General features: G+C 39.9%; 1 protein-coding gene across 3 annotated transcripts in view; it reads left to right on the forward strand.

Moving 5' to 3' along the window:
* Positions 1-14,803, forward strand: part of Scgbeta (sarcoglycan beta) — a 39,764-nt gene extending 24,961 nt beyond the window's left edge. For 2 of the 3 annotated variants that reach the window (XM_071595210.1, XM_071595209.1), the window contains exon 7: positions 3,030-6,920. In XM_071595210.1, the coding sequence (XP_071451311.1) occupies positions 3,030-3,503 (474 nt within the window). In that variant the 3' untranslated portion in view covers positions 3,504-6,920. Of the gene's footprint in view, positions 1-3,029; positions 6,921-14,518 lie in introns of those variants that run through there. The other variant, XM_071595211.1, reaches the window with a different exon arrangement.
* Positions 14,804-20,112: the final 5,309 nt, after the last annotated feature.

Raw genomic sequence — 20,112 nt, forward strand, 5'->3', positions numbered from 1 at the left:
TTGTGTTTTGTATTGCCGTCTTGAGGGAAGGGAGTGTGAATTACCTTGAATGATTCCTGAGGTTTTTCCTTGCATAAAAATACGATTGAAATGAAATAATTTACTTTGTAATTGCACACACTTAATTTAAAAAAACACAACCCAGGTTTCGACGTTGAACGTCATCATCTACAGGTATGCATGCCTTCTGATCGAGGGAGGGGGGGGGTTTGGTCAGAGAGGGAGGGAGGTTGGAGAAGTGAAAAGGTTACAATGTAGCTGGGAAGAAAAGAGAATTACATCTTTTGACTTAGAAGAGTGGTAGGTCTAGGAGTGGGGAGTGGGAGGGATACAAAATTTTGTTGGCATGTTCATCTTTCCAACGGACACATTTCAAAATTTCTAACTACTCCAAAGCATCGAGCCTTTGACCTTCATTTTCAAAATGAATAATTTTTGTCACTAAGTCACCTTTGTGGTCACTTTCGATGAGGTGCTTTGCAAAGAGGGATGTTATGTTCTCATTTTTTACACATGTTTGGTGTTGGTGTCAAGAAACTTATGATTCTTTAATTCTTTCTTTAAATTCCCGTCCCGTTTGCCCAATATACTTTGTGTTACATTCTGAGCACTTTAGCTCATACACTCCACTCCTCTCGTTTTTGGGGACTTTGTCTTTAGTGTGAGAGATCAGGTTCTTAAGACATGAACCACTGTAAAAGGCACATTTAATTATTTCTTCAGGAAAACTTTTAATTACTTTTTGAGAAATAGTCCCAAGATACAGTATTCTCCGCCATTTGGCAGTGTGATCTTTTAAATGTTCGGGGTTGTAAATGTGGCTTAAGGCTATTTTTGTAAGTTTATTCTGGTAAAGTTAATTAATTAGATCCTCTGAATAACCATTGTTTACTGCTAACGTTTTAATTACATTAAGTTCCTTATTTACATTGAATTTTGACATAGGGATAGAGGTTAAATGGTAGATCATTGCATGAAATGCCGGAAGCTTTTGGGTGAAGTAATGCCTTGAAGAGGAATTAATTAATTGGTCCGTGTACATTTCTTTCCTAAAAATGGAATACTGTTACCTGTCTTTGTCTTTAGAAACGGATAGGTTGAGGGAATTCAGGGAACCTTTTTCCTCTTTTTCACACGTGAATTGTACATTAGAATTGATAGAATTTAGATGTGTTAGAAACTGATCTAGTTGCCTATCAGAACCTGTCCATCGTCTACTTATCTAAACCAACAAAATGCATTATTAATGAGAGGGTGAGCTGAGGAGAACAAAACTTTTTCAAAATTGATATAAATATTGGCCAGGAGTGGGGACAAGGGCAAGCCCATGGCTAAGCCATTGGGTTTTTGGAATTATTTACCATTAGAAATGAAATAATTTTGGGAAACACACGTCTTAAGTAATACACAGAGTTCACTGATAACTGGCACTGGGATGGATTTCCGGATGAGGACGTCTTCGGCAAGGTTCACCGCTTCCATGGGTGGCATGTTGGTGAAAAGGTTGCGTACATCAAAGGAAACAAGCATGCACTTTTTCGGGTTGACCTTTTTCATAAGTTTGTTGACAGGGTCCAAGGAATTCACTACACCATATTCCGTGGAAAATTTGGAAACCTCCCTGAAGAGTACATTAAGCTTTTTCGTTAGTATGTGGTTGGGAGCTGACATATTTGATACTACAGGTCTGATCGGAATCCGATTTTTGTGAACTTTAGGTTGCCCGAAAAACCGTGGTGCTGAGGGATTCATTTGCACTAGTTTCAACATTTCACAACTTTTGAATAACGTATCACAAGATTTAATCACTTTCTTAATTTCTTGTTGAAATTTGGGGGTTGTGTCTGAACGAAGTACTTTAACATTATGGTCCCTGATGAAATCTTTGCAATTTGTGATGTAGGTATTTCGTTCTAATACAACCACTGCGCTGCCTTTATCTGCTTTTTGGATGATCAAATTTTTATATGTCACTGAATGTTTAATGGACTTTAGGGCCTCGTACTCGGTAGAATACTTTTTCTTTTTTACTTCTAGTTGTGAGAATTTAAGGAGCTCCTGGGAAGCAACTTGTTTAACCGCCATGTTTTCTTTCTGAAGGGCAACTTCAAGGTCAACCACCAGGTTTTTAATGTCTTTAACAGAAATAGGAATTTTAGGTAGGTACAATTAAATGAAGTGTGTGGAATTGCAAAGTAAATTATTTCATTTCAATATGTCATGCAAATTTCATAAAGTTATGCCTGAGGCAACAAATTTTAAAAATAAGATGTTCCCAAATTTGCATTTGTCATGAAATCTTACAGAAATTAGCTAAATGGAAAATATGCGAGGTCAGTTCTACGGGAAAGCAAACTTTCTTCACTAGTTTCCATTTACCGCACTAGATTTTGTGAAAATTGTCCGTCTTGATATGACCTGACATTGCTCCAGATGATAAGGTTTCTCCGAGAAGTGATGGATGCCCATTCAAGGCATTTATGCCTAACAAGTAAGAAAAACATGTCAAAAAGTATCAAATTTGATATTCATGGTTTTGCTTTGGATTGAAACAGTTCATCATGGCAAATGTGTAACCTAGAAATTGTACTAATTGCAAGTATAACTGAATTGTGTTTTTGTGCGCATTACATAAATCCATAAATATCTGCAAATGTGTTCGAAGGCAACATATATGTGCTGATCTCCAATTATTCATTTTCATAAAAACTTATACGCATGAAAAAATCTTGCTTTAGGTAATTACATGTTTAATTGTTTGTTGAAATTCTACCAGAGGGATATGAATTTAGTCTGGCTCTGTATCCAACCCCAACAGGATGTGGACTTGTCTTGGTCGTTTCATTCCCAAAATGCAATTGTTCCGGGATCCTCCATTTTCTCAGTGATGCTTTTCAATGGCTTTAACCAAGACTTCAGTTTGAACCAGCTCTCCGGTGACTATTTTCCCGGGGGAGAAAAGGTAACATCTCCCTTGCGTAGAAGAGGGACTTGCTTCAATTGGACTCTCAATTGCTCATTTATCCCAGGCAGACAATCAGCATCGGAGGACGCACTTCCAGCCACAGGGTGGGTGGATGGAATCGGGGAAGATGCTGACTCCAGTGAGGCGCGTGAAGGCACGGCGCTTGCATAGGACCGTGAAGCAGATGTTAGGAGACATGAGGAGGGTGCCCTACGGCATGCTGCGGGTCACCAAGGGTCATACCTCTGCCTTGCATCCGGGAAGCGAAGCCCGAGGCCATTTTGTCAAGAAGTATGGCATGTATGGAATTCCCTGGGGAACGGGAAGTGAGGTAAACTCTTCTCACGTGGGAGGTGGCATAGCAGCTTCGAGGCCAAGGAGGGGAGGCAAAGTGGGCCCCCAGCCGCAGTTCAAGGTGTGCGTGTGCATGCCAGGTGGGCGTCTGTTCAGGGTGCCATGGGTGCCAGGGTCGGATGGGTGCCTTAGAGTGGCAGAAAAACTTCACACCCTTCCCCCTTCCCTCAACCCGTGCATCTGAATCATTTCACTCCTCGTGTAAGTCAAGCTAGTCATTTTGCATTGAAGCGCAATACAGAAATATGCTCAGGGCAGTTTTTTCGTGACATTGTGATGGCAGTTATTAGTAGGCACCATTGTAACTTCAGCATTTTTAATTATTTACGGTAATACACCAAAGGTATTGTTAATATTTCATAGTCATCAGTAGTCTATGTATGTGGAGTGATTACACATATCAAAGGTATGCAGCGCTTGTTAGCACTTTGATTTTCATAATCAAGCAGTATATGATCTCATTTCTACTAGTCACAAGACATTTGATTTATACACATGAGCATCAAGAGTAAAGCCGCTCTATGCATGTAGGGTAGAAGGAAAATAGGTGTATGTAATGATTACTGGAAGCACAAACAAGCAATTACTGAAAGCAAAAGTGTGTGCACAAACCTTCCTTTTTTTATTGCAATGGATACTATGTTGTTAAGAAAGGCTAAATTTAAAGTGTTGCTATATTAGAGAAGATGATACCGTTAAATGTTACCAGCAGTCATCGGGTCATTGTTAACGCCGTCATGGAGGCTAGGATGATGACACCCTCATGCTCCCTAGCATTCAAACCTCAGTGATCACCTTGGTAATCAATCTGAGCACTGGTTTGATTGGTGGTGGCCCAAAGTACCTCAGTGCCGTGTGAAATTCACTCATTAGGACAGGGTCCATTCCTGACCCATTGATTGGGGTGGTTCCTTATTCCCTGTGCAGTGGCCCAGGAATATGTGGCTCCCAAAGAAATTGCACAGCTTGAGTGCCGAGGGTGAACAGATGGGCCATCCTGAATCAACATGGCCACCCACCAAGTGAATGCTCTCTTCACCAGGCTACTGTCAGCTGCAGCTGAAAATTAACTGATATTTTAGAATCAGCTGTTATTATTTCAACTTCACCTGGTTTAACGTGGAGGCGTGTGAAGTTTATAAACATGAGGGACATCTACTCAGTCTCACCTGAAACCCACCACTTCTTAAACCTTATCACTTTGAGGACTAGATTCCAAAGATTGCCCAACTTAAAATGAGCTGAGCCTACAACTGACCTCTGAGACCTCCTCAGCAGTCAATTCCTCTTTATTTGAGGCCAAAGTAAGAGGAGCCCCTTTTGCCTCAGTCTCCTGCGGTGCCCTGGTTATCTGATTGTTCATGCCATCTGTGCATGATTCTCCAATGAGCTCAGTTTGTGTTTAATTTGTGGCCAAAGTATCTGCTTTCTATATTTCCTATGAAAGAATGATGTTAGATATTATAAAGACAAATTGTGTTATGATTTGAGTGCTCCTTGGAAAAGTTTAAAATCACATTCTTGTTAAATTTTTAATGTCAGACAAAGTACTGCATTACATTTGCTTCCCAGTTAAGTTTAATGCTGGAAAATCATTTATCCCTTGTCACCAAAGATATATAACTGAGCCCTCTGAGTCACACGCTGGAAACATTCAGCATGGTATTCAAAAGATTAAGTGTTGGAAAGCTGCAGTTCCATTGCAGTTTGATAATAAACAGGGGTATCTTCCATAAATGATGATTTATTCTCATAATTAGTGATGGCCAACACGAAAATCCTGTTTGTATTGTGACGTTTGGCAATTCTTGCCTGAGACATCATCCTGAATTATTAAGTTTTAATGCCAAAGTGTTTCTCCATGATGAATTGAAATATGTCATCTGTGTCAGAAGTTTCATATAAGGTAATATAAGTTTTTGAGTGCCTCTGGTTTATAATTAAAGGACCAAAGTTTGCTTGAAACATAGCAAGTCATGGTTCTGTTTTAAAGGCTTAGAGTTTCAAGGATTTTCAATATAATGGGGTACCCTGTAGTTTTCTTCTACATAGCCATACACCGAAGCATTAACATTTCTGATTTTTCTGTAGTTTTTCCTCAAAGTCTACTTCTCTTTACTATGCCAGTAATGTGCATGTAGAGATGAGATGTCTTTTGCAGTTACTTCTGCAATGTTAAGAACGTCAGATAAGAAAGCATGTTGGAGTATTCATCAATCTCAATATGCTGAATTTCTGTGTTTGAGACAAATCCTAATTTTGATACAGAATATTTGTGGGAAAAGATATGTTTTCTGGCATATGAGACATGTGGGTGCAGGAGATCTCTTTTTGGGGATTTCATAACAATAAATTTCTATGGCTACTGGGTTGCAAATAATTTGTTCCTGGATAAATAGTAAATTTAAGGACAAAGCAATTTTCCTTCCGCCGTTGAGTGATTTAAAAATTACTGCACTAATTTTGTATTCCCAAAATGATTAAGAAACATATGACATTATCAACCATTCTCATCATTTACTACCATTAACAAAGGTCACAAATTAAAAATGACATTTCTCCCTTCTTCCCTATTCTAACATTTAAAAATGCTCATTGTACAGTCATTTTCACCTTAGAGGGGATGCTACCCTCAGTCCCTTTCAATATCCGGGCGCATTTCAGGAGAGATATCTTTAGCCCTAAAACATTTAATCATTGAAACTCACCAAAGGTTAATGCTACACTTTTAGCTGAAACAGTTTTACTTATGGTGATTTGATATTATTTTTATCATATTTTGTGATGTGTTCCTACTAATTTGGGTTTAGGTTTTTTAAAACATTATGATGGTATAATTTAGGATGTTGTTCTAGTTATTTTGGACCTGAATTAATGTATATTTATATGCTGTTTGAGGATTGTTATTTACACATTTGTAATAAGTAAGCAAGAGGGAGTCAGTTAATTGATAGTAGCTTTGATAGGTATACTTTCTAATATAAGGTAAAAATTTGTATTTATAGAAATTGAAGTGGTGTTACATATGTGTTAGAACTTTTGAGTGTAATGAGTATGATTTGCATATCAATTTGTCATAATTACAATGCCCTAACAAGTAAATAAGCAGATTGAAGTTTTATGTGGCTTTTCTATCCTTCCTGTGCCAAAGGTTTTCTTCATATCAGAAACCATTGGCATTTCATGGAGACTTCTCTGGTTTATTCATTGAATCCAAGTGCATTTATGATGGTCTATATCTGTTTTAACTTTTCAAAATGATGTGGTATTAATTTTAGTGAATACATTTTTTAATATAATGTTGGGTATTTCTAGTGATTAATTAAGGTACCATGAAATCCAGCAATACATCATGTGTATTTAAATCTTGGGTCAACTATTGTTGTATAGTCATTCATGGATCTAACAAATTCCAGTATGACTTTGATGTTTCAAAGTACTAGTAATGAATTCCATCAAAATAGATATGCATTGTGAGAAATATTGATGGTAAATTCTGTAATTTGTGTCATTTCCTACACCCTTTGAGTGTTCATGTCTGTTGTGCAAGGAGTGCAAACTAATGAGTGACTTAATGTAAGAAGCTCGAGTAATAAATAAAGTTGGATGAAAAAATACAACACTCAATTTCTTTGTCATATAGCGCGACTGCGATGCCTTACTTTTTCACTCAATATTTATTTTCACTGATAATTATGCATGCATTACTTAAAGCTCCCAATGTTGGCCCCTGTAGAATGAGCATATTTTGCGCAAGATTTTCCCCCACAACATCATCCCGAATGGGCAATTTTTCTTATACCCATGCTTGTGTCTGTGGTAGCGATTGTTTCATTTCCATGACCTGTGAATTCTTCCTGAGATTTTGTCACATGTTGTAAAAATGTTGTTTCTTGCAGAGGTACTGGATGCAGGGGAGGGTTGTTGTGATGTTTGATTGATTTTGATCTGTGGTTTCTCACAAAGTGATTTCACCCATGTAAATGTGAGGGAATTTGAACATTCCATTTGGAGCACACCTCAGGGAAGGCGGAGGAGAAAAATGCACGTCATGCTCCCACTGTACACCTCCCCCCTGACTAGGTGTCCTCTGGCTAGCCGACCCCTTCCTTTCTGGCCATCTTTCCCTCCACCCCTCTCCTTACCTTTATGCTCCCTTTGCCTGCTAAAAGTTCACTCTCATCTCAGAGAGTCAAAAACAAACTCTTTGAAGTTCATCTCAAGAATTAAGGAGCAAACTTTTACCCAATATTTTTCTCTGATAAAATTTTAGCTCAAAAACTGCTCCAAAACTTTGATAATGCTCTCTATATTAAGGATTGGATGATAATATTTTGATAAGAGGCATAGAAATTTGGCTGGGATTTAAGAATACTACATTTCCTGAACTGTGAAAAACTTTTGCTCCATGCGTTGAAATTATTTTGCACCCGATAAGGGTTGAATCTTGAGAGATCTTGGGTTTCCCTGAAGTGCATTTTTTTCAATCATGGATCTTGCAACCTAGCTATAGTGGATGATCTAGGCACCAGCAATTGAATTTCCGGGTTCCCTAGTGATTAATTTGAATAATTGTTAGGATATGCTTGACTCATTGCATAAATAGCAGTTGGGTGTACTCGATTTGTAGAGCCATGGTCATTCCCATCCTCTGGGTGGCTGCAGAAAAATTGTGGGAATGGGATGAGGTTCCCACAATGGTGGCGGCTCTATCGTGGTGCCCCCTCCTTTGCCATGTCACCAGCCAGAAGAGGATCCAGGGGCACCCTTTGGAAAACATATCACCCATGGCCCCACCCACCAAATCCTACCATTGTCCATTCATGCTCCCTAAGATGCCACACATTTGCACCAGAGGACTTTGTGACACCAAAAGTAGTCCCCCTCAATGCGCATCACGCTCGCAGCTCCTCTTACTTATTTTCAACAGCCCTCACATTTTTGAGATGTCTTTGGCACCCACCGTCCCTTAGTACTCAATTGCTTTATGTGTAATCATTCCACAAAAATAATAATGAATTGTTGATGGTAAGTAGCTATCTTTATCAATCATAATTGTGATTTTCAATTTGATAAGCCTTTTTTGGCTGGCAGCTTACAAATATGTCATTGATGTTACGCTGCTTTATCTTTTCATCTGTGGAATATTAGCAATGATTAAATCAGGAAATGTTTGGCCCTCAAGTAGTGATAATGGTCTTTGCAACTTACCCAAATTCTTTGTTCTGCAAAACTTTCCACTTACTTCATATTAGTTCCGAGGTCCTCTCCCTCTATAGCACAAAACAGGATTTAAGGGCTGAAGGCCACTGCCAGTTGAGTCAGAGAGAAAAGCATAGGATGGAAGCTCTTCTAAGAAGTACTGAGCATCATCATTTTTTCAAAAGTAGCTCTGTCTCTGTGGATTATCATCTCACACAAGCACACATTATTTTTATTGGTAATCTACCATTTCCGCAGGTTTTCCTTGCCTCCTCCTCACACCTGGACTGGAACCATAGGTTTCGGGAGGGTGAATGCACTTTGCAACTGGCACTTCATTCACTGTGCTCGCTTGAATGCAAAATTAATTTTAAAAATTACCTTGGTCAAAGTCACCGAGTAGTGTGGGGTGGCTTCAGGTGTTGTGGTTTATTACCTCAAAGTTATTTAAATTGCTATTGTACATGTCCATGTAATTTTGCTGATCATGCAGAACCTACAGGTATGTATAGGAACCTGTATTTACTTGAAGTACTGGAAAAACTTAAAAATGGCCAGAAACCACCGAGTACCTATTTGATGGTAATTATGTTCTGTACCCACGATACAATTTGCTTTCTGCAAATGCACCATCGTCAATGTTTGCCGAGCCCTGTTCTGAAGCCAATCTAAAAACAATGTCTCCTCACTCAGACACAAATCCAGTACTGGCCCAGATGAAATTCCTGGTAAAGTTGTTCATTATTGTTTTGAAGCCATAAAAGCACCCCTTTTATTTTTGATTAATGAATCCTTGATACAAGGGATTTTCTCATCCCAATTAAAAGAATCATAAGTAGTGCCCGTACATAAAAACCATTGCTGAGTTAATGATTAGAGCAACTACAGACCAATAGCCATCCAAAATTTATTAGCTAAAATATTTGAAAAAGCCATGTATATACAAATAGCATCTTATCTCGAAAAAAACTTCCTACTTTCAAATTCTCAGCATGTATTTAGATCTGAAAGGTCTACCACAACTGCCATATGTCAGGCAATCGACAGCATACTTCGTTAGATTCTAAACAGAAAACTCCTGAAATGTCCATACTAAAAAGAAAGGCTCGTACTTTTCCACTGATTTCATTATATGGTACAACGCGTTTCACCGACTTGCGGCATCATCAGGTACAGATTTGCAAAACAGACAGAGCAAGAATATATACCCTCAGGACAGAGTGGGTGCGGGGAGGGTTGGAAGGACCTGAGAGGGGTGGGGGCTCGCAGGTGCGTTGATGGGTTGTTTTGACCATTTCCAGGCTAGTTTCTCGGAGAGGAGTGGGGATGGGTATGGGAACAATTGCTCATTACAAAGTGTCGTGTTGGGGTTTGCCAAGTGCCTTCTAATCTCTAATTGCTCGAGAGCATCCATTTTTAATCCTTTTGGGAGTTTGTGTAATATCTCTGGGACAAAGTCACTGCTGTGGTCGAATTCTAGTAAATGCTTGGCGAAGAGAGAGTTGTTATTCTGATTTTTGTGATACCTTGCATGTTCCTTGACTCGTAACTTGATATTCCTGCCGGTCTGACCGACATAAACGCTGTTGCAATCCTCGCATTTCAGTTTATAAATGCCTGATTTGAGAAGGCTATCCTGGGTGTCTTTTCCATTGGCTAGAAGTTTGGAGAGGGTTATGGGTGGGTAGAAGGCTGCTTTGAGTGAGGTGGGTAGGCAGTTGGAAATCCTATATGAAAGATCTCCCAGAAATGGGATCGAGCACCACTTAAAATCTTTAGATACTGCGGGCTGTGATACGAAAATGCTTTTTATGGCCATTGCTTTTTGTTTTTTCCGTAGTAATGTGTCAACTAGTTAGGGGTTGAAACCATTGTTGGTAGCTATATTAGTGATATTCGCGAGTTCAATGTTGAAGTTTTTGGGGGAAAGGGGGATGTGTAGGAGGCGGTGGATCATGGAGTGGAGGGCTGCGTGTTTGTGAGAAAAGTGGTGTGCGGAATCATTAGAAATTATGTGGTCTGTATATGTGGGTTTCCTATAAATTGCAAATTCGTGTCTATTATCCCTAATTGTGATTGTCAAGTCGAGGAAGTTGATGGTGCCGTTGACGTCTTTTTCCATGGAGAAGGAGATATTCCGATGAAGAGTGTTTAGGAAATTAAGGAAGGAGTCTAACTGTCGGTTGGTTCCGGTCAATAGGCATAGTATATCGTCAACATAATGAAACCAATAGCCCACATTTTTGTTATGCTGATTGTCAGCATTAAAAAGATGTTCTTCTACAGAATTGAGGAAGACTTCGGCTAGGAAGGGGGACAGTGGGGAACCCATAGCTAACCCACCTGTTTGGCTGTAAAGAGTGTGGTTGAAACTAAAATAATTCTGGTTAACTGTCATTTTGATGAGGGGACCAATTTGTCTGAGATATTTTGGGCAATGGTGGAATCCTTGAGTAGTTCTTCCACCCTAAGCAAAGTTTCCGATATTGGTACGCAGGTAAATAAATTGCTAATGTCGAAGGAGACTAGTCTCGCTTTTTCCGGGACATCAATATCTTTCAATTTTCGGGCTAGCTCTATTGAGTTTTTAACTCCATATTTAGATTTAAAACCTGTGAGATCTCGGAGCATTAAGTTTAATTTTCGTGCCAGAAGGTGTGAAGGAGTGGACACAGCTGAGATGACAGGCCGAATAGGTATGGCTTGTTTGTGTAATTTGGGGAGTCCGTACAACCTGGGGGCGGAGGGGTTCATTTGGATTAAACTAAACTTTTCTTATGGTCGTGTGGTGTAAGTGCTTTCAGGAGAAATATTCTTCCTCCAAAAAGGTATCTAAACACAATCTCGACCTTAATTCTAACTCCCATGTCTCGCATCACTTATGGATTTCATTTAGGTCGTTACGCTAGCTTTATGACTGGATATGTCCACTGATCGTCACCAAATAGACGAAGGTAGGAGGGGTTCATTTGGATTGAACTAAATTTTTCCCTAGCATTTATAAACTGACACTTGGACACTGCACGTTTCTCTTCACTTTGGAAACTCACGGTTGGGTCTTTGGATAATGGAGTAATAGGATTGTTGTTGATGAACTCAAGGCACTTTTCCACATACTCTCGGTTATCCAACACTACGACACTAGATCCCTTGTCAGCTTTCTGGATGATGAGGTCTTCCTTGCCAATAGTCTTCTTCAGGCGTCGGAGGGTGGACGTATGTTGCTGAAAGCTGGAAAAGCGGGTTGTTGGCACTGCTTCCTTCAATGAGGACATGATGATTTCAGCAACTTGGTGTTTGGTAGCCAGAGATTGGTTCCGAAGGGCAACCTCGCAATCTACAGCTAGATTTTTAATGTCGGCTTCGGAAACTCAATAAATCCTTCCAACCCTCCCCGCCCCCACTCTGTCCTGAGGGTATATATTCTTGCTCTGTCTGTTCTGCAAATTTGTACCTGATTATGCCGCAAGTCGGTGAAATGCGTTGTACCGTATAATAAAATCTGTGGAAAAGTATGAGTCTTTCTTTTTAGTATGGATATTAAATACTTCCACGAAGTGAAGCCTGAAACAATAGAATATACTCCTCGAATGTTTTTGACTTGTCAAAGTCATATATTCATAATCGCCCTCAGAAAGTAGTGTTATCAGTGATGGGTCAAAATATTCATCTGAAGCATATCAAGTTAACAAAGGTATTCCACAAGGCTCAACCCTTGGGCCACTCCTTTTTCTAATATATATCAATGACGTACCTAACTGCTTACAGAAAAATGAATGAATAATACCAGTGTTGTATGCTGATGATAGATAGATAGGTAGGTCTTTATTTGGGCGAAATTGAGACCTAATGGTCCCTTCTTCCATTTAGCCCATCGTCTTATACATTTTATATTAGGCATTAAACTTATAGTTACATTCATATGTACACATAAATACATATAGACAGACAAATTCATTAAGCACAGATTTGCACATCAAAAAGAAAAGAGTATATATACACACATGTGTACACACACACATATACATATATATACTCATACAAATATATACATACACACATATATATACACACATATAGATAGATTTCCAAGATGGCGTCCGTTGCTGTTGATCTGTTGTGTCACTCCTGTAAAGATCCTATCGATTATACCGATAAATTTACCTGTTGTCACTGTTGTCCACGATTTTTTCACATTAAATGTACGGGACTCAAGTATCTTCCTCAAAAAGCATTATTAGAATGCCGGGACATATAGTGGAAGTGTTCTTACTGCCGAGCGTCTGTCCATAAAATCTCCAAAATGGCGTCGGACATTGAATTTTTAAAGGAAAAATTGACTAAGTTAAAATCTGAAGGCAAACTTACTACCGAAGAGCCTAAACGTGCGGCTACTTTTGCAGACTGTTTAAAATATGCTAATGTTCCCAAGCCTAATGCTCAAGTTCATCCGCCAATGCTTAAAGAGAAAAAGCCTACCGTTGGTGCTCCGGAACGTCCGCAAACTCGTGCCTTCAAACGGAATGCATCTACCGCTGAAATCCTCATCACTCAACTGAGTGAATACACTGGTGAAAATTCTTCCGTTAGCCAACCTTCTTACATTTCTATTGACAGCTTTAATGTTATACAACATAAGCGGCGACGCCGTACACCCATCATGGGTTCCTCTAGTAAAAAGTGCTCTATCTCTGGCATTAATCGATGTTCTCGCGTGCATGTTTGGAATTTTCATCCTGACACCACGACAAAAGCAATTATGTCCTATCTGAAGGACCACCTGCCCGAGCTCCCCGATACATCAGTAGATATCGAGCAGCTTAAGGTATCCAGAGGTAATTATGCCTCTTTTCATATCTCGATTGACGAAGATTTCTGTGAAAAGCTCCTGTCCCCAGAGTTTTGGCCAAAAAATAGTTTCCTCGGCAATTATTTTTTTCCGAGATCCCGCCGGAATTCTCAGGAAGATTAGTGCACCAATTGAAAACTCCCAAAACCTCAGGTAGTTCTACTTCTTTTTCTGTCAACTTCCTCGTGTTAAATGTTCAGTGCCTGAGAAACAAGATTTGTGACCTGGAAATTTACTTGAACTCTGCAAATTATGATATTCTGTGTCTTTCTGAACACTGGTTACGGGAGCAAGAAAGTGATCTACATCAAATAATGGGATATACTCTTGGCTCAATCTACTGTAGAAAATCCTTGAAAAATGGTGGTGTATGCATCTATTTAAAAAACGATCTCACGTGTAAACGGTTGGATATACATCTTTTTTGTATGGATCTACATTTTTAAATTGTTGCCGTGTACCTTAAAGGACTGAGATTAATTGTGGCATCTATTTATCGTTCTCCTAATGGAGACTTTGATGTGTTCTGTGAACAGCTTGAGAAGGTTTCAACTTATCTTCAAAATTTTCATGCAACTATCGTTATAGGAACCGATTTAAATGTTGACATGGGTTGCCATTCAAGGAATCATACTCAGCTAGACATTCTTCTCAGGGGCTTGGATTTATATTGTGCCAATTTGGAACCGACTAGGTTGAATGCCTGTCTTGACAATGTAATAACTAATACTGATAAATCCGACTGTATTCTCAAAGTCCATGCTCTCTGATCATTTTGCAATCTCCTTTTCATGGCACCCTAAGCTGTGTGTTAATAGCTATAACCAAACTTCCAAAACTGTGTATGTTAGACAGATGACTGTACACCATGTCCATGACTTCATAACTTTGCTTAATAATACTGACTGGGATGCCCTGCAGACCTATACTGATTGTGAAAGACAGTTTGCAACTTTTTTTAGTCATCTCTTGTTAATGTTTGAATGTGCATTCCCAAAGAAATTAATTCAGCTGAAACAGAAGCCCAATCTACGGGCAAATTGGTTTAATATTGACCTTGAGAATAAGAGAAGGAATTTACTCAACTTATGTAAACAGTATAAGCTATGTGGTAGTGATGATCTTAAAAAAATTTTTCTTTTTTGAAGCCACGCCTCCCACCAGCGCCGGAAGGATAACCCGTTATTTGAAGCTCTTGCACATAAACATTCAGTGCATACGTAATAAATTACTGGACCTCGAGGTTCTAGCAAATGAGTACCAACCCCATGTGATCTGTGCCAACGAACATTGGTTAAATGCGAGTGAACTTGACTCTCTTCATGTGCCTGGGTATGTCATCGCTAGTGCCTTTTGCCAGACAGTTCACAAAAATGGTGGTGTTTTAAATCTACTGTCTGAATGTATTCCCCGTATTCCCATTGATTACCCATACGAATTTCTCAATGAAGAACAATCATTTGAATGCTGTGTTGACTGCTTCAAAATGGATGCTACTGTTTTTTATGTGCTGTCTATTTATTTTAAATCATTGAATCAGTTGTATTTACCCAAATCCTGGACTATTTTGAATCTTTAAATCTATTTATTTACACCGACTCAGTTTGGTTTCAGACCCAACAAATGTACAACCCAAGCTGTTGAATATGTTATAAAGCAAATCATTAAGGCTTTTGAAGGTAATCAATGTTTGGCTCTCTCACTATGTGATCTCTCTTCGGCTTTTGACTGTGTTAATCACACAATTCTCATAAATAAGTTGAAATATTATGGTTTTAAGGATACTGAACTAAAATTTATTCCTTCCTACTTATCTGATCGTAAGCAGTCAAAACCATTAAATATTACCTATGGTGTGCCTTAGGGCTCTGTGCTTGGACCTCTTTTATTTCTGGTCATGATTAATGACTTGTGCCCCAATATGATTACTGACTGTGCCCTCTATGCGGATGATACTACTTTCCTACATAGTTCCCCCCATCATTCTGATGCGATGAATAGAGTTCCTATTATACTTAAAAAGGCAGGGCTCTCAAGATGAATCGTCAGTGCTATTACCAGTTAGGATCTCATCATATTAAGTATTCAAGCAAAGAACAGGAAAAAACATGTGAAGGACAAGGCCCTCCCAAACCCCAAAAGTGTCCCCCATGTAATCTACCAACACCCAGGAATACAAGAAACTGGTGCGAGAGGGTAAATGTCACTAGTCCATACAGTATGCTCATGTGCTCATGCCATGAATGTACGAGAATGAAGTTGTGTGATGGAGAGAAAATGGATGTAAGTAGTGCTGTCCACTGAAAAATCCAAAAGAAAGTTGTCTGTTACTTTATTAGGCTTGTAATCCAAGAAAGGCTCCCACTGCGCCAGCCAGGGAGGCTTTATGTACTGATACTACAGGAAAAATATGTAGAGTACTAAGTAAATACTCTTTGCTTGCTTTTATAACAAAACATTAAACAGTAATCAGGCTACCATATCATCGGCAAAGGTAATAGGTTCCCCAAATCACCATTTCAGCCAATTTGTTATTAATGCTCACATATATGGATAATCAATTCAAAAGTAAGCTATCTATTACCTACAATATAATATCTATGTTTTAACAAAGGGGCTATCAGTGGGATTTAGATGACTCTTGATGTCAAAGAGTCCCTCAGCCGAAACTAGCATGCATAGTAAACCTCAGTTTGAATATATATTTGGAGTTTCATTGAAATGAATTTATTAATTTTCCATCCCCAAGAAAACACAAATGCTTAATGTTTTTTCTCCCTTGTATTATTATCCAGATTCAGACATTTGCTTTTGTAGATATTAGTAACAGTAATATTCTGTTTATCTTAATTCAAAAGTGGTAAAAATTCACCTTTTACAGTCATACATTTTCAGATTTTCGACTACCCCATTTTTTCTCTCTTAATGATGATCCACCTGCCGACTGAAGGCTAGATCATAATAACTACATTTGATTAAGATGCTTTAGGACTACAAAGATATAGAAAATGATAAAAACTATTTCTGGAAATTTTCCATGTGCTAATAATAATACTACTAGTCTCTCAAAAGTGTATCTAGATGCTAAATATAATGTCCAAAATCTTTGAACTTTATTTCTCAATTTTGAAACATTGCATTTAGGAGAGGAAGGAATGGTAAAGATGTATTCATATTAAAGTGAAAAGCATTAAGGTAAAAGAACACATGTAATCCAAGGGAAGATGGTTGAGGTCAGCAATTGTGAGTAGTTACTGCCCATACTAGAGTGATTTGCCTGTTCATATGAATTACTCGCTTCTCCACTACAGTTCTATTACCTAATGCTCACCAATGGAGGCAAATACACTGCGTCCTCATCGATATGATAAGGAATAGAATGTGGCCGAGGTTCAATAACCAGCAGCCTACTCATTTTTTATGGTCTTGTGGTTTTCTTGGCATCTTAGCTTAATGGGTAGAGTATGTAACTACGCACCAGACACAGAGTCATACACAGCATAGACACAGGTCCTAATTACACAAAATTCCTTATTTATAACAATCATGTTAAAGGTTCCAAGAAATGAATATTGCCTCTCAAGACTTAAGAAGACCTAGTCCATCATCCCAAAAACTCCTTCAATGACATAATTTCAAACATGTCTCTTTCTTTTACCTATAGAAAATATCTTGTTTACAGTTACCATTGCATAAAATAATGGTTTTATGTTGATTATCACTCGGAATAGGCCAAACAAGCTTGAGATCAGATGATTTATGTTCCCAAAGCTGCCTCACATCTCTTGTCATTCAGGTGATCTTCCAGAGAATAAACCATGGTTTTCCATGTTTGTCACTGGAAACTAAAAATTCCAAAGGGAAGTCATTATCGTCTCCCCTTGTAGACCAAGCTAAGCCAGACTGGTACATAGGTATTCCAGGAGGAAAATATTGAGGTGGCACTGCTAAACCAAGAAAAATTTAAGCATGCTATAGAGTCCTGTCATAAAGCATAAACTCAAATGATAAGAAGAATGGTTATTGTTATTGCTTGGTAATCTACCATATAAGGTACATTGGATGGACACCACTACCAAACAAATGTCTTTTCTCTCCTAACAAAACACAACCCACATTTCGGCTCTACAACAGGCCCGTCTTCATCTCCCCATATTTCCTTCATCCCGTCCAACATCCCTATCCCATTCCTGCCCCCTTGAATTACCATTACCTTGAAAAGCTTCCTTACCCAACATCATCTCTCCTTAAGTGCCTACTATTTTGACCAGTTTGGTCCAAAACACTTCTGAGGTACGTAAACTGTCCCTCCTGCTCTAGTTTTTGCCCTCCTATTTTAAAGTTTAGCTTAGCCTTTTTCTTCCTAGAAAATCGCATAACCTTTGTTTTATTAGTATTGATTCTCATCGCACATCTGTCGCTCTGAATTTCCAATTCACTCAGCAATGCTTGCAGCCCCTTGGCTGACTGACAAACTAAAGCTTGGTCATCAGCAAACCTAACTGATTTTACGAATTCCCCACCCACTTTCATTCCTTCCTCCAGTTCTTCCCATGCCTCTTTAATCATTTCCTCTGCATATACGTTGAACAGCAACGGTGATAATGGGCAACCCTGCCTTACACCTCTTCCTAACACTGCCCATCCGGACTCCCCGTTCCCCACCTGCACCTGAGCAGTCTGAGACATGTACAGGTTGCGGATTAGCCTCCTGTCCCTCCAATCGATTCCTATTTTCTTCAAGATACTCTTTAGTTTTTCCCAATTAACTCTATGAAACGCTTTTTTGAAATCTACGAAACAGGCAAATACCTCCTGGTTGTATTCTATATTCCTCTCAATTAATGATCTGTGACGTTGTGCTTGGCGCAGCGTCACTTGCCCAGTTCGAATACGCGCGCCCCTCTCGCGAGCCGTAGAACGGCGGGGCGCTATCTGTTGGCGCCGACAACGTATGTAAGAAAAAAGAAGAGCGGGGCGCGCCGCGCGCGGAGAGTGACGGCCAACACGTGGCAAGCAGAGTTCGTTGTGAGATGTCCGAGAGAGAAGGTCGTGTGCTATCATCGTCGAGTCACCGACAGCCTGCGAACACCGGGGGTGCGCGTGCCAACAACCGACCTCGCCGTGTGGGCCCCCCGCAGGCCCCGACCGGAACATCGGGACCCAGCAGTCGACAGCGAGGCGGCCATCTTCGGCTGCCGCCGAGCGGCCACCCAACATCGTGGCCCAGCAGGCGTCGGCACCGCGCGTCATGTTTGCTTGGGAGCGCCCACACCTTTTCTTGTGATAATAAATAGTTCTTATGAAGTTTACTCGTCGGAGTCCATTTTTATGCGCCTCCTTGCGTCCCTCGTGATTTCAGCTGAAGAGCCGCTGCCCACCCCGGGGCACATCAAAGGTGAGCGAGCCCTCCCCTGGGACGAGGAGTGTGATGGGCCAGGTGACAGCCAGCGGCGTGACTCTGCGGCTAGCCATGCGGCTAGCCTGGCGCCCTCAAAACAAGTAGAGTCACGGCCTCCCTTGTCTCGCGGTATCGGGGAAAATTTATCTATAAATTAAATACCGCGTCACAAATGGCGCCCAACGTGGGGCCACCTTTCTATTGTTGTGCGAGTAAAGTGACAATTATATTTCGAGAGTGCGCATGAGGCGCGAGTGTAAAATGGCGTCGCGTCGGCCTTGACGAGGCAACAATGGTGTGAAGGAGAGCGAGCAGAGTGATATCGGCATGGTGTGCATAGCGTGTGTGTGAGCGGGAACAATGCGTGATTAACATCGCGCGAGCGCCAGTTATTACGTACAGCTCTTTCGCGAGCTGTATACAATTTTTCTATTTGATTAATAAATTAGTCCTTTTTTTTTTCGCTATACAATTTCATGAAATAAAAAAATTTAAAATTCTTTGTGAGGGAAGCAGTAAATAAGAGATTATAATTTCTACTCAATCTTTTGTACTTGAATGTGGTTTGTGCGGTTGCTTTGAGTGGTTGCTTGGCGTTGAGGGTGGGATGAAAGCTGTGAACATTCCCGAGGCGACTTGTTTCCAGTTAAGTTGCGGAGGGACGATCGGTTTCTAAGATTAACTACTATTATTGGCGTGATGGAAGCTCCGTGCGTAGCCACGTATCCCCAGAGTGGCAGAGGATCCTTTGAAAAGAGGAAGTGGAGTTTGTAATTTTTGAATTTTAAGGTTAGGTTATGCTTTTAAATATTTAATCCTAATCTAAAGCCATTTCCCTATTCTACCGTTATTATAACAAATAGGGTAGAATAAATCAGTATTCTATATTAATATATCTATATATAGCTATATATCGTTTCAAGTCACCAATATCTACTTTCGCGTTTTGCTTATTGGAACGCGTTTCTACGATATAAACTGTTGGAGACAGTTTTTTTTGTATCTCGATCGGTCCTTCAAATTTAGGGGCTAGCTTGGCTGAAAGCCTATCAATCCCACTGGACAGATGGTGGGTCCTACGCATTACTAGGTCTCCTACATTAAATTCGATGTTTCTTCTACCCTTATTATACGCTTGCGCCTGTTTTTTCTGAGCTTTCTCTATATTCTCGGCTACTAAATCTCGTAATAAGCCTAACCTATCGGCCCTCTTTTTCTACGCTTGTGGATCCAATCTGCTCTCTATGCCTTCCCCCTTCTCAAGCTCGCGCCGCAAACTCTTCACTGGCAGTGGATGCCTTCCGAAGTTCAAGTAGGCTGGCGAGATCTTAGTCGAGGCCT

This window comes from Hetaerina americana, unplaced genomic scaffold (assembly GCF_022747635.1).
Source record: "Hetaerina americana unplaced genomic scaffold, ioHetAmer1.1.p SCAF_7, whole genome shotgun sequence".
In the NCBI taxonomy this organism is placed as follows: Eukaryota; Metazoa; Arthropoda; class Insecta; order Odonata; family Calopterygidae; genus Hetaerina; species Hetaerina americana.